General features: G+C 39.3%; 1 protein-coding gene across 3 annotated transcripts in view; it reads left to right on the forward strand.

Annotated features, from left to right (window-relative positions):
* plce1 (phospholipase C, epsilon 1) overlaps positions 1–15184 on the forward strand; it is a 92827-nt gene that overhangs the window by 35942 nt on the left and 41701 nt on the right. For all 3 annotated transcript variants that reach the window (XM_084434491.1, XM_084434492.1, XM_084434493.1), the window contains exon 3: positions 13537–13783. In XM_084434491.1, coding sequence (XP_084290617.1) covers positions 13537–13783 — 247 coding nt within the window. The remainder of the gene's footprint in view (positions 1–13536; positions 13784–15184) is intronic.

The following is a 15184-nucleotide window of genomic DNA, read 5'->3' on the forward strand; positions in this document are numbered from 1 at the left end:
GTTGTTCCAAACTTATTACTTTTTCTTCTGTTGAACATAAAATACATTTTGAGAAATGCCTCTGCACTTTTTAGTTCAAGGCAGTGGGCTTCAATGTTGTTTGGTTCCCAGTGTTCTTCAAAATATTTGCCAAAACAGTTACTGTATATGTACAGGAAACAACTTGAAATGTAAGTTGTTACATTTCAAGTCAGTCAAGTCAGTGAAATGTAAAACTGGTCAGCTACTTGGATGCATTTGTGCATTGAATATTGTGGCATTAAGGTAAAAATGATCAAATTAGATGAACATAAGAAATGAGAATAAAAAGGCAACAAGTAGTCAAATGTACAGAGACTGGCAAGAATAGGAGTACAAAAAAAGTATGTTATAAGGGAGTATAACAGATTATTAACACATTTTTATGTTCCACAGCAGAAAGTCAGTCATACAGGTGTGGAGCGACATTAGGGTGAGTAAATGATGACCAAATTGTCATTTTCGGGTGAACTATCCCTTCAGTCTCAACAGACTTGGACTGGAGTATAAACATACTGTACAAATAGTGTGTGATCTCTGGCTCTCTCTTTTAGCGTTCCCCTTATGCACAGATTTTGCGTACACGTGCTGAGAGTCCACAGCCAAACACACGAACGCACAGGCCAGGGAATTGTGATAAGCGATCGTAGAGTGCGTCTTGGGGTTTGTTGAGACGGCAACATGTGAAATTCAACAGGAGATTATGAAGCGGGCGGCCCCACCTCTCTCTGCCGTGTGCCAGAACAGCACCAAGTCCTCCAAAGACATCAGAGTCACTTGAACGCTCTTTAACGGCCTGAACCTGCCTCCAGGCTTACAGCAGCCCTGCGGCCACATCCACACTAAATCTCACATGTGACTCTTACACAAGAAAAGCTGCTGTGAACCTAGTTTTTAGGGGCCCAGGGATCAATTGAAGGTTCTGAGGTGGATTTGCAAGGAGTTCTGTGAGTAACTTGAAGGTTTTGTCCTTTTTATGCGTGATATTAAATGTTAAACTTTGCATATTTTGTCCGAAAACACTGCTTTAAAATGTCTGCTGTGCTTATTTCTCGGTCAGTTTATTATTAACCGTAGGCTGAATCTGAATGTGACGTGGATTGTTTTAAGGATCGCTATTGAAATGTGAAAATCAATCTGCAAGATTTTCTCTTTCCATGTCATTTCCATTTAGTTGAGTCTTGAGTTGCCAAAGAAGCATGAAATTTGAATAGGTTCACTCTGAGTGAGGGAGACTATCAGCAATCATTGTTAAGTGTGCAGTTTGCTGAGCAGATTTAGAGTCCCCATGTGGTTCAGTTGAATTGTGGGAACTGGTCTCTGTATTGTCACGCAGTGGTGCTGGTCGTAGCCGTTCACTCTCTATTTGTGTGTCTCTGACAATAACGGAGCATTTTTTGGTGTCTTATGGGTGTCAGACATAAGCAGCTCTTGTATGGTGGCCATTGTTTCTCAGTCTGGCGACAGAAGTGAAGTGATGGACGGTCCATTCCCAGCATTTCCCATCTAAGGTTAAGAACTGAAAATAAAATTATTGCTCACATCAGATGGGTGTAAAAAAAAATCCCATTTTGCTTAAATGCTCATTCCCAAGACTTTTTTTAATAAGCATTATATGCACAAATCCCACTTTTTTTTTTTTTAAAGACATATTTTAAATATTTGATCAAGTATTTTCTAGCATAAAATTAAACGGACATGAAAAGTAGCTAGTTTTACCTTCTTGACCTTCTTGACTGTAACAATTAAAATCACATCAATAATATGAAAATATTGACATAATTACAATGTCTGTTTCATTTATGTATAACTGACAATACAGTTATTCAATATACAAGTTTATTAGATTGTTAAAACTGTGTAAAAAAAAAAAAAAAAAAAAGGATAGAAAATGTATATTAGCAGTTCAGTTTCCTGAAGGGGAAGCACCTCCACTGACCATTTGTTGAAAAAGTGTTTCAGGCTGTATATTGTACCCTTTTGTGGAAATTGTTAGTTTTTTTTACAAAAAAAACAACAAAAACCTCTAATCTAAATAATAACAAAGCCAATATTTGCCCGAAAATGGTGGGTGACATCTACTGTTTTAACAAAACAGTGTTGCATAGGCTTCCTGCCATGTTGCACGCACACAGTAGTTTCTGTCAAAATTAGCCATCAGGTGCATAGCACTCAGACAGGATCGTTGAGTTTGACAGCTGGAATCTCATGAATGAGACTGGACCATAAACAGTCACGTTTACAGCAGCAGAAATCGCTAAAACTGGAACTCTGCCACAAGCTCTTGAACTCACGTATCGGTCCAGTCATGTTGCCATAAGAGATTTTCCTCATGAGAAAACATTATTCCATACATACACATCTCTTCATGCTTTCTGAGGCTGCTTTATGAGTAGGATATTAGATTAGGGGGATATAATATTCCCACTTTCGAGTGCTTAATAAATGCCATGGTCCTTATGCAAAAAAAACAGTGGCTCTCTCACAATAAGAACATCTATATCAGCAAAGCGTTTCAGGCTATCCAAACAAAATTAATTGATGTGTGATTGGCTGAAGCCAGCATTGTCTGGAAAAGAAGGCAACACTGGCGCGGATGTAAAATATTTAGTCAGTTCTGAAGAAGGCCAGACATCCATCCAGTGAGAGGGAGAGGGGGTCATATAAGACGAGATTGGGGATGGCTCTCTGCCTGGATGAAAGACCTGTCATGATGAAGTCATTTAAAGCTGTTTTTTCGCTGGTCAGTCCCGCTTTTAAAAGCTTGCTTTCAGTCTTCCAAACAATAAAAAAGAACAACATAATCTGTGCAACAACCAAAGTAAAGACGTAAGAACAGTTTAACAGACCAGTATGAAATATAAAGCATGACCAGATTCACACTTCGCATTCGCATACTGGACTTTTGGAGAGAGGTCTGTCTTTCTCATTTTCATTATTACTGTGCATTGGAATGATTAGAAGTCCCGTACAGCTCTCTATACTATGGCCTGTTCTTGTGGAAACCTTATCAAAGAGATGCTGGCACGATTCTAACCTCAACAGATGATTGTTCTTGGCAGAATGTGTGTCACACATGATTAATGCATTGAGGAAGTTATTTGTATGTCCCTTAGGAATATGTGAAGGCTGCTGCTGTATTGTCTGCTTTTAACACAATGAAGGCCATCGGTGGGGGCGAATCTGAGGTTTTAGCTTAAATACAATTACTGGGATTTATTGGCAAGTTCACAAGTTCACCTTTTAAACTGTAACTTTATAGTAAGCTTTCACTGCAGAGGCAAATGAAAGGCCTTGATATACTCACAGCGAAGTTCTTTCTTGTTCTTCACTTCGGGGTGAAAAGAAGTTCAAAATACTGCCCGCACTGCTGAGAGTGACATTTAGATAAATATGTAAATATGTGCTTCCTCTCAATAACAAAATAAACACACAACAAAAATGACAGTGGTGAGAAAACCGCAGTTAAGAAAGCATCTGATCATAGTGACATGGATGTTACCCGCAGACTTTTCCAGGAAAGTTTGCTTTGACAAACTGGTTTGATTTTTATACATACATACACTCACCTAAAGGATTATTAGGAACACCTGTTCAATTTCTCATTAATGCAATTATCTAATCAACCAATCACATGGCAGTTGCTTCAATGCATTTAGGGGTGTGGTCCTGGTCAAGACAATCTCCTGAACTCCAAACTGAATGTCAGAATGGGAAAGAAAGGTGATTTAAGCAATTTTGAGCGTGGCATGGTTGTTGGTGCCAGACGGGCCGGTCTGAGTATTTCACAATCTGCTCAGTTACTGGGATTTTCACGCACAACCATTTCTAGGGTTTACAAAGAATGGTGTGAAAAGGGAAAAACATCCGGTATGCGGCAGTCCTGTGGGTGAAAATGCCTTGTTGATGCTAGAGGTCAGAGGGGAATGGGCCGACTGATTCAAGCTGATAGAAGAGCAACTTTGACTGAAATAACCACTCGTTACAACCGAGGTATGCAGCAAAGCATTTGTGAAGCCACAACACGCACAACCTTGAGGCGGATGGGCTACGACAGCAGAAGACCCCACCGGGTACCACTCATCTCCACTACAAATAGGAAAAAGAGGCTACAATTTGCACGAGCTCACCAAAATTGGACAGTTGAAGACTGGAAAAATGTTGCCTGGTCTGATGAGTCTCGATTTCTGTTGAGACATTCAGATGGTAGAGTCAGAATTTGGCGTAAACAGAATGAGAACATGGATCCATCATGCCTTGTTACCACTGTGCAGGCTGGTGGTGGTGGTGTAATGGTGTGGGGGATGTTTTCTTGGCACACTTTAGGCCCCTTACTGCCAATTGGGCATCGTTTAAATGCCACGGCCTACCTGAGCATTGTTTCTGACCATGTCCATCCCTTTATGACCACCATGTACCCATCCTCTGATGGCTACTTCCAGCAGGATAATGCACCATGTCACAAAGCTTGAATCATTTCAAATTGGTTTCTTGAACATGACAATGAGTTCACTGTACTAAAATGGCCCCCACAGTCACCAGATCTCAACCCAATAGAGCATCTTTGGGATGTGGTGGAACGGGAGCTTCGTGCCCTGGATGTGCATCCCACAAATCTCCATCAACTGCAAGATGCTATCCTATCAATATGGGCCAACATTTCTAAAGAATGCTTTCAGCACCTTGTTGAATCAATGCCACGTAGAATTAAGGCAGTTCTGAAGGCGAAAGGGGGTCAAACACAATATTAGTATGGTGTTCCTAACAATCCTTTAGGTGAGTGTACATACATACATACATACATACATACATACATAAAATCGTACATAGGTCAACCAAATTGAGAGATACACATTGTTTTAGATAACAGCAGCAGCATCTGCAACTGAAAAACTTGTACTTGTGAGTCATATCTCCCAATAGACACTCCCATACACACTGAACTCTGGTCCCGTTTTGGCCCCTCTTCACTGTAACCCTAGACCACCCATGTGCCGCTTTCCTACAAACTCACTACACCTAGCCCGTCTGTGACAGCTGCAGCGATTGGGTCACATAAGACCTTGCTCTCAGTGTGCTATGGATCTTCAGGTCATCGCGTATTAACCCTGAGGATCCGTGCTGAGTCATAATGCCCGAGTGCAGCTCTGACAGCAAGCGCTCTGGGTGAATAAATCAAACCCATTTCCAGTCAATAGCTACGCTGACAGTTTGCGGTTCATTACTAGTGGATTAATGCACAGCGTGAGGCGAGATACAGGATATGACAGGCTGCGGAGTAAATAGGCTACACTGATTAGATAGGTGGGCTGTGTCACTGTTGTCATGGGCTTTTTACAGAGCGGGCACAGAACAAATGAAAAGAGGGCTTGATTGATGTGCAAATTCAGCTTTATCATGCAAATGAAATTGTGGATTTTAACTGGGGTGAAAGGAGACAGCATGTTGTTCCCAAATACTTGTAGTCCTTATTTTATGCCACAACAATAACAAATTGCTTAAAGAGAGAGTTCATCCAAAAATGTAATTCTTTCATTCTTATATTATGGTGTCTGGTCTAACTATGGAAGCCTGTTTGTGAACTAAAATAAGGAATAGTCACAATTGTGAAATATAAGGTAGCCTAATGAGAGGTATAAAGTCATATTGTAATATAGTCACAGTTGTGAGATGTTCAGTAAGGTTTAAAGGAAGGATATTGTCATATTGCGAAATATACAGTTAAAATGAGAAATAAAGTCACAATAACCCTTATTCATTTTATTCTGAGGCGGACATGGGCTTTCATACGTAACCGATTCAAAATGAAAACATTATGCAATCATAATTTGCATGGTTGTTGTGGACACTTCAGTTCAGGCATGTGTTTGACTGCAGCAGGGACTGGACGTGCTGAGTACTGTATTCAGCTGCTGTGTGTCAGTCATTCTCAAGGTATTCCGGCCGCTCCCGCGTGTCTGCGGCCTCAGAGCCGGACTGAGACACTCTGACCCTCTCAGCTTGAGTTTCATCCCCTGTGCTGGACGCTCCACCAGTGACTCTCTACAAAGCACCTGCTGGATTAGTGGCTATAGAGAGCTCAGGACATCAAGACAGGGTCAGTGCTGAAGCTTTTACCGGCCGAGAACTGAGAGGCCCAAAAGAGAGACAAGTGATGCTATGGAAGTCTTTATGGTCTGCGTAATGAATACTTTTTCAGTGAAATCTGATTTAGATAATCATGACATAATGACATCAAACATCGAATGATTTCATTTAGGTCCCGGGAGGGTAATTATAAGTTAATTGAAACTAAAACCATAAAAGGCATTTGCATTACTTGAAGTAAAGTAAAATAAACATTAACTGAAATAAAATGTATTAAAAACAAACGTATTTTTCATCTAGTTGCCGTTGTTTAATTTGATGTACTACATCTACACCTAAAACTAAAACTGAAATAAAAAATAAATTAAAAACTAACTAAAAATATTGATATAAACTAATATTGTTAATAATATATAATAATAATCTCAATTATACTAAAATTAGTCAAGTCAACTTTAGTTTTATCGCTCTTATATAATATAGATTGTTTTAAAGGAGCTTTAATGTGATCACAGAAAAATTATGCATTTTGGCTGTTGTTCAGCTGAAGTCAGTTCAGTGTTGATTCAGTTCCATTGTAATGATCATCAGTTATTGAATCAGTTCATTTCATCTATAAAGCAGTTCTGCAAAAAATTATGTCATCGTTTAGTTCTCATACAGCAGCGTCAGTAGTCAGATCAATAATATTATTTCATATTAAGTGTCTCCAACTAAGCAAGCCAGAGGCAACAGTGGCAAGGAACTCAATCTCCATCAGGTGACAGAATGGAGGAATAAGAAAAAGAAAAAAAACCTTGGGAGAATCCAGGCTCAGTCGGGGGGCCAGTTCTCCTACGAACGAACGAACATTGTGTCATTATGATTCAGGCTGCATCACAAGTCAGAATTCAGATCGGGATTTGTCGCATTTAAATATTCATCCAGTTCCTTTTTACTTGAAGATCGGATTCATCACGCCCGTATGGAGCCGAAGCTGGTCATAGGTCTGTGCGGAGGATCTGTGCCGATGGCTGTCATGTCGACAAAGCCTTCACAGGGGATTGTCTTGTAGACACGGTCTCTGCTGTCATTCAGGGCTGTGTTTTGGTCATGTCTAGGTGCAGGTCCACCATCTGATCTGGATATGGACCAGATCCGGTTGACTACTGAAACCTCTGGATAAGGATCAAACAGACAGACTAATTTTAGCATAGATGCCATTCTACTTTTGATGTAACAAGTACATTGGGTGTTACAGGAAGTGTTCCCGGTTGACCTGTTACAAACACTGTGTCCTGGTTAACATGATGATAATAATACAACATTTTTGTATTAAAAATGCATCAAATTCATACAATTTGTCACATCAATAGTTTGTTTGTAACCGGTGTTATATTACATGTTTTGAATGTTCTGAAAACCGAAAGCTAAGTTCTGCCCAGAGACTGTCACCACCTCAACCTTCACAGGGCAGTTAGAGGTGACTCACACATATGCCAGTGAGAGAGTCAACGCTTGAGTATTTATTTCAGTGAAAGGAGGGAAACATGCCATACTTTGAAAGGAATTTTAGAGCCAGACATGTTCTGCAGTACTGTGGCACTTGCCATCACTGAAGCATGCCAAGTTATTACTTTCCTAAGCTGACGGTTTTGACATGGACCAGCTAGCAACCATTTAGAAATGCTCTTGTAACCATCCAGATTACCTAAAAAATATACAGTGGCAACATTGTAAAAAAAGACCTATAGCAACAACCTGCACTCTTAAAAAGAAGGATGGACCCTTTCCATTCCAAGGTTCTTTACAGTTTTAAGTACTGTTCACTGAAAGGTTCTTTGGGGAACCGAAAATTGAGTTGAGTTGTTGCTCTACAGCATTGCTGAAAAAAAAAAAAAAAAAATCTTTTGAAAGCTGTAGACCTTATGTAGCCACGCCCCTTTTCAGCGCTATGCTCGTTGTCTTTTGTCTTCCGGTCTGTATTTTCACAGCGATCTTGCGTGTTTTAACCATTACAAGTCCTCATGATAACTTTCGTTAAAGGTGCTCTAAGTGATGCCGGGAGTCGTAACTTCTTGTTGACATTCAAATTGTTGTCAAACAAAACGAAGGCTAGCTAGACCCTCCCTCCTCCTCATCCCGTCTCCTAGCTCCTCCCCTCCCTTCCGGCATAAAGGAAAGTCAAAGTAGTCACTACAAACAAAGTTAAGTTTTACTGATACTTCATTCAATGTGTAATGTCACCAAGTTTATATATTGCAGAACAGAATGCAGAAAAAGAGAAACATTGTCTTAAAATCGTTTCACCACCTGAGGTTACTATAGCTCCCATCAGGGGTTAAATTGGGATTTATTATGTGGGGGGGCTCTCCATAGGGGGGTCTGGGGGTATGCTCCCCGGGAATTTTTTTTGAAAAAATAAGCCATTAAATGGCATTTTCTGGAGAGTTTTGTGTAAAGAAATGGAGAAATTGAGTCTTACATGATATGTGAAAAACTGCAAGGTTAAGAGCATACTTTGCATTGTTGTAGTATCAACAGGTATTAGGACATTTAGCATTTACATACTGTTAATCAGCAGTGGTGGAATGTAACGAAGTACAAATACTTCGTTACTTTACTTAAGTACATTTTTCACATATCTGTCTTTACTTAAGTAGAATCAATAGTGCATAGGCTACTTTTGACTTTTACTTCGTTACATTTTGCAGCAATTATTATACTTTCTACTACAACAAATTGTTCTGTTTAAAAGAAGACATTTCAAGCTTTCTATATTTCTCAGGTCTGTGAGGCAAGTAGGCTACCTTATAGGCCTACGCTGAGTTTCGGTTAATTTATGAGACGCGCTCCAGTTCACGCGCCAGCGCCTCCGTGTCGTGATTATCTTTTGTCTGCTATATTTAAGTTGCAATTGGTTGATGAAACATTGATTCAAATTAAGATACAATTAATTCAAAATGAAATTCATTTTAAAGAAAGGCATTTTCATTTTCAATTCATTTTGTGCTTTCTGTTTGAGGTTTCAGTGAAAGTTTTAAACAGTCTTTTAGTGTCGCTTTCAGAGCGCTCACGGCCGTAACATTGTTTTTTCCTCATAAATGCGAACATGAAAAATAAAATAAAATGAATATGTTATGTTCTGTGGAGAGTATCCGGTGGGTATTACTTTTGGTTAGCGCAGTGTAATTCACAGAATTACAAAAAAAATATGTTGCCACCTAAAAGTTAAATATTTTTTTGTGTCACGTCCACGGCATGTGTAGCCTATTTCCCTCATATTAAATCTAAAACACATGTGTAGACTGATATTTTCTAATGTCTGGACTCCTTTATTAAGGGATATATAAACAGTTTCAGTATATTGGTATTAAATGCATTTTCTGAGAATTCATATTTCAAGTTTTTACTGCAAATGTCACGTCCATAACGCTGCAATTGACATCACTTGATAACACATTGTATTACCTTGTTATGATATAGTGACCCATACAATGTGCCAAACATATTTTCCTTACCTTGGCATTCAAGGCCAGGGCACTTTATGTACAACCAACGTTGTGCTGAACTTGACAAAATTGATCTGCTGCTGCAGTGGCGGCCAGCAGCTCGTGAGTTTTTTTTTTTCTTCTTTTTTCAAGGCAGTAACGTTAGAAGGTTCTGGAACTTTTGCGCACTTCCACATCCCGCACAACTACGGATCTCCCAGGAACATTCATTATATATTGCTGCGTACATTTATCCGTGTCGGAGTTTTGAGTAGTAGCCTACCTAGATGCGCATGGCATGCGCGAGCAGTGCGCGATCATGGTCGACTGACAACGAGATTAAACAGCTGAACAAGAATACAGCCGTGTTCCGATTGTTCTCATCTCAGTTCCGCCGGGACAAAATAGACATGCCATTTAAAAAATCTTTCATTTATTGTCAGAAATATGTTTTCAAAAGCATCACTTTCATAAAATTTTATGTGACATAATTTCCATTAGGCAACTGACTGCAAACAGGCACATCAGGACACAAACGAGCAGGCTTATGTGCCGGGGCTGAGCCCCGGAGAGCCCCGGCCCAATTTAACCACTGCGTCCTTGTATGGGAGCCTCCCATACAAGGACGCAATAATAGCAAGATAACATTAGCTTCGCGTTTCCCAGTGAGCATAAACAACGGCGGCGTCGTAAACAAATTTAGTCAAAGTTGTCAATAGCCTATAAATGAACATTCAAATTCATAACAAACAGTGGATGAAAACAATCATTCACACAAATTGTCGACCTAACGTTACTGTGAATTTGCTTGATCATTTACAATAGAGATTGATCGCTAGCTGCTATAAACATAGAAGTTATGTTGTATTCATCAAAGTTAACGCTGACTGCATAGTTCTAGCTAATTACATCCTTGTGTTGGTTTGGTGAACATGAACGTCAGTTTAGAAAGAAAGATGGATTTACCTGTTCAGATGGAGTTCTCCCACCTTTCGAAGGTTTTTCCGATGTAAATTCGGGACTTCGCGCGTTCCTTATCCTTGTCCCTCTTCTTTGCAATTTGTTCATCGGAACGTCTTCTATTTGGTCGTGTGTCGGCCATAATTCAAACTCCCCTCTTCATGCTTCTCTCTCCTCCACACCCCCTTCATGTGCACGCAAACTAACTCCCCAAACCCCACCCTCAAACACTTCTTGCCAGTGATTGGCTGGAACACTGTTTGTTGAGTTTCGTGGTGCGGGTGAGCCCAGTTTGTTTTTGTTGCCGTTTGTGGAGCCTGTGGCGTCTAGAAGAGACGGCGTTTTTTTTACAGTGTGTTCAGGGGACAGGCAGCTAGCGGATAGTGAGGAGATGTTTGCTGTATGTGACAAAATGTTTTGGCCTAAAAAACGCGTGACATCGCTTAGAGCACCTTTAACTTTACATTACATTAAGTAAATCCACTTCAAAAGCTAATTACTCCTGGAAAGCAATGCCATAGAAATATACAGAGCGACACCAAAAACGGAAGTTAAAAGACAATATTCTAAAGATGGCTGCGCCCTCATTTCTCCGCCGCATAAGGTCTATACTTTTAAGAATATGGCGACAACAATCAGCCATATTTTCCTCCGAAAATTTGAGTATCGTTTGTGCTGTTGATTTTGAAACCAAAAAGAATGAGTGTCAGACTTCAGGCGGCTGGTGAACGTGCAGATTTGAGTCCCTGTGGTCCAGTTTAAGATCTGACAAATGCAGAATTTGCTTTTATCGTGAGCAGTGCAGGAAACCCATCCCATTAAAGAGTAATTATAAAGGACCGCGGCTCTATGGCTCAGGGAGGGGATCTGAGGACTGCCAATTCTGCAAAATACATTTTCAGATAAGGAGACAGTTTGCTTAGTGCTGTAGTTTAACATTCAGAAACAATGGGGTTCATTTTACAGGTGCAGTACTTGAGGTTCTGCATGTTTGCACAGTTTTCTACATCAGTCAGTGACGGATAACAGCCTTAGTGTACAGTATTATTCCATTTACAATTTAGGTATATTACAGCTTGTAATGCAAATTGCAGTAAAGGATAAGATGTCAGGTCTTTGAAGTATTGGAAATGAATGCAGAACCTGCATCTATAGAGATGCACCAAAAGTTCATAAATAACACATTAAGAATGTGGTGAAGGAATGTGCAACTGATGAAGTCAACAAAGTACATAGACATACAGTGACTGGTTCAAAGACAGTCTATTCATTTCAGTTAGTTTCAACATTGCAACCAAACAACGCCAAGTTATAATTTATGAAAATCTACTGTGAATATGCTATTGGTTATCTGGGCTCTAAATAAGGTTAACTCATGTAATGACTGATCCCAATGTGACATGAAATATTTAGAGATCAAGTGTCGTAATTGGTCGGCAGCGACTCAAAAATGTGTTTGCCTTTCAAGCTTACCATGATGACATGTTCTTTTCGTGAGTATAATAAACCAGGCTTTCTTTTCTTGGTTAAAACCCCATCAACACCGTTCCTGACGGTTTCAAAGGAGCGTTGCCTCATTATGCAAGTCCCCTTCTTGATTGTTTTTTTTTCTTGTTGTTGTTGTCGTCATGTCTTTGTTTGAAGTGAGAAAAATGAGAAACAGGGCAATTGACTTGCTAAGCACTATCAAGAATCTTTCATCCTGGTAGCTGTGGCAATAAGCTCCTTTATCCTCGGTGGAGAGCGAAACACTCTGTGTGTCCAATTAGAAACGTTACCCACCTCACCCTTGAAATATACATCTGCTGATTAGTTTTGTAGGGCTTAACAAAACCCAAAGGTGTGTAATGCATAATTGTGTGTAATTATATATAATATATATATATATATAGTGACAATGTTGTTAGAGCACTGTAGGAGCTTATTTTACCAAAAAATGGATCTTCGTGTGATTATAAACACACTTTAAGTGAAATAACCTCAAGGTCCTGTGATGTTCCTTGCGGTACGGCTGCTTCGCTTTATCTCAGATCACTTGGTAGTTGTCTATATCATGCAGCACTGCCGCTGAATCCATTTATCCAATGAGAGTGGTTTAATACTCATCAGAGCCAGTGCCGTGTGGGGAGAGAGGTGGCAAAGAAGCTGGGTCAATCGTTTCAGAGGAAGGGCACAGACAACAGCTGTAATGACTTTCCTGGAAGCAACAGGCAGAAGTGCTTTCTGGGGTCAGTAATTGTGAAATAATGGCTGCTCACTGCAGAGCGAGGAGATGTGTGCTACGTCAAAGATAGAAGTAAAATTACCAAATTGCTCTCACTCAATCAGGATAATTTTGATGGGAAGACATGGGATTGTTACTCCCCATTTCTGCTTTTATAGGGCGGATCATTCAGCAGTTACTAGTTCAGAAGAGATTTTGAGATCTTTTTTTAAACTTCCTGTTATCATCTTTATTAAGGAACCTGCTATTTGTTCCTTGTTGGGTTATTCGTGCTTACAGCAATTAAATCACAGGAAGGTACAAAGTCAGAGATTATTAATGAGGCTAGATGGAAACCTCCCATTTCTCTAAGAGGCTGCATCAACTAGTCAGCCTGTTGATTAGTTCTGCCACTAGTTGACACATTGAGCTTATTTGACTAGACCTGGTTCTCAACCAGGGGGCCGGGGCCAACAAGGAAGCCTCAGCAAACTTCCAGGGACCCTAATGCATATTAAGATGATTCAGATTTAGTTATATTAATATATTCTTTAGTAAAATGCTAAAAATTTCTTTATTTTTTTAATTTATTTTTTCAAATAAAACCCTAAATGTTAAGACGTACAACAAACTGACATCATCATTTTGAGATTGTTTATTACAACTTTGGATATTGTCTTAGACAAAGAGGGGCTTGGAGTCCAAAAGGTTGAGAACCACTATGTTAGAACCAAGCTCACTATAAACTATACAAAAGCAAACATTAACATGGATTCTCATTGCTTCTCTTTTCTGCAGATTGACCATGTTGTTCCTACGCTGACTCCTGAGGTCTATCTCCTGCACCCATCCAGGAAGCTGCTTGCCCAAGCAGTGTCATGGCCGCTGGTCTCCCCGTTGAAGATTCAATTTCGGGCTTGTCCTCCTAGAACCTGCATTGCAGCTCATCTGAGCGGAGCCCTGCTGGAGGCGACAGCTTCCCTCGGGGCACGAAGTTCTCTGCCCAGCTTCACTGTTGGCTCCACGGGTCGACCAATGCTTAAAGGTAAAGAAACCCACCGATTTCTGTTTTATTAAGGTTTCATGCTGATGTTTTTACAATTAAAGTGGTAATCAGTTTTTAATTTTGGAATCATTTTTAATTTGGGGTGCTGCCCCCTTGTCAAACCAACTGTCCATGGGCGGGATTACAAAAATTACAAACTTTGATCTGTAGTTTTAACAAAAGTCCTAAAGCTGTCAAAAGTCTGCTGGATGGTGCAAAATGACAGCTTACATTATCCGTCCGACTTTTTCTGACAAATAAACTGTCTTTAAATAATTTTAAAATAATTAAATAATCTGGGTGCAGGTAACATGGAAAAGGCGTACACGTTGTTCATTTACATACTGTATACTTCCGACATTGTAACAATACAATGGTTAAAAATTCGTCAACTTGTCCTTTTAAAGTTATTCAGGATGTTTATGTTGTCATTTTTAAATTGATGTTCAGTCTGGTTATAATGATATAAACAAAATTAAGTTATTTATTTACATCTTTGATGGCTCTTTGCTACAGTTATAAATATTGTAGCAGGATTAATGTAAATATTTTTTTTTTATGTATGCTAATTCAAATCTTACAACGCCACAATAATAAATTCACATGCAACAAAGTGGCAGCCAATGGCAAAAATCATATTGACACAACCACATAAATTAGCATGAAATGTCTCTAGACACTGAATTTGTGTCCATGCCAATGTATAATGTACATATTAATGTAATTTATATTTTATGGATATATTGTGGGTACACTGAATATACAGTTGCCCATGCATACTGTATTTGCATGCTATGTATTATATGCATTAACCTGACAATTCTAGCAGCTTGCATCTGTCTGAGGCTGACACTAATTTATGCATGTTACACAACTACAGATAATACAAAACAATACTTTTTATGCAGGTTGAACAGATAAAATAGAAACAACTTTGAGGGTCTTTTTACTCACATGGATGTTTTTTTATATTCACATGTGGATGTTTTTATTTTATTTCTATTGCTCAAAGGCTGTAATTTTCTTTGTATCTTCATTGTCTTTGTGGTTCCTCTGGACAGAATTATCCAAGATTTGGTTTGTTTGGGATATCACTCCCTAGAGATCACTTACATTGTTTTCCCAGATCGAGCCCACCAGTGTTGACTTGTGACACTAGAAGAAGACACTAGAACCATGATTTTTCATCAGCTCAGAATGATCATTCACAAGCTACATGTTCGGCATTCAAAGTAATGCATTTGTATTTATAATCGTTCTGGACAGATTTTCAGCATTGATTGTAGAACCTAGTCTTAGTCTGAAACTTTGTCACAACCACCACAATTATGGAGTAATTGACAATACAATAACAGTGAGATCATATTTTCTGCATGAGAATAATTGGTTTTCTTTTGTTAA

This window comes from Rutilus rutilus, assembly GCF_951802725.1.
Source record: "Rutilus rutilus genome assembly, chromosome: 16".
NCBI classification, from domain to species: domain Eukaryota; kingdom Metazoa; phylum Chordata; class Actinopteri; order Cypriniformes; family Leuciscidae; genus Rutilus; species Rutilus rutilus.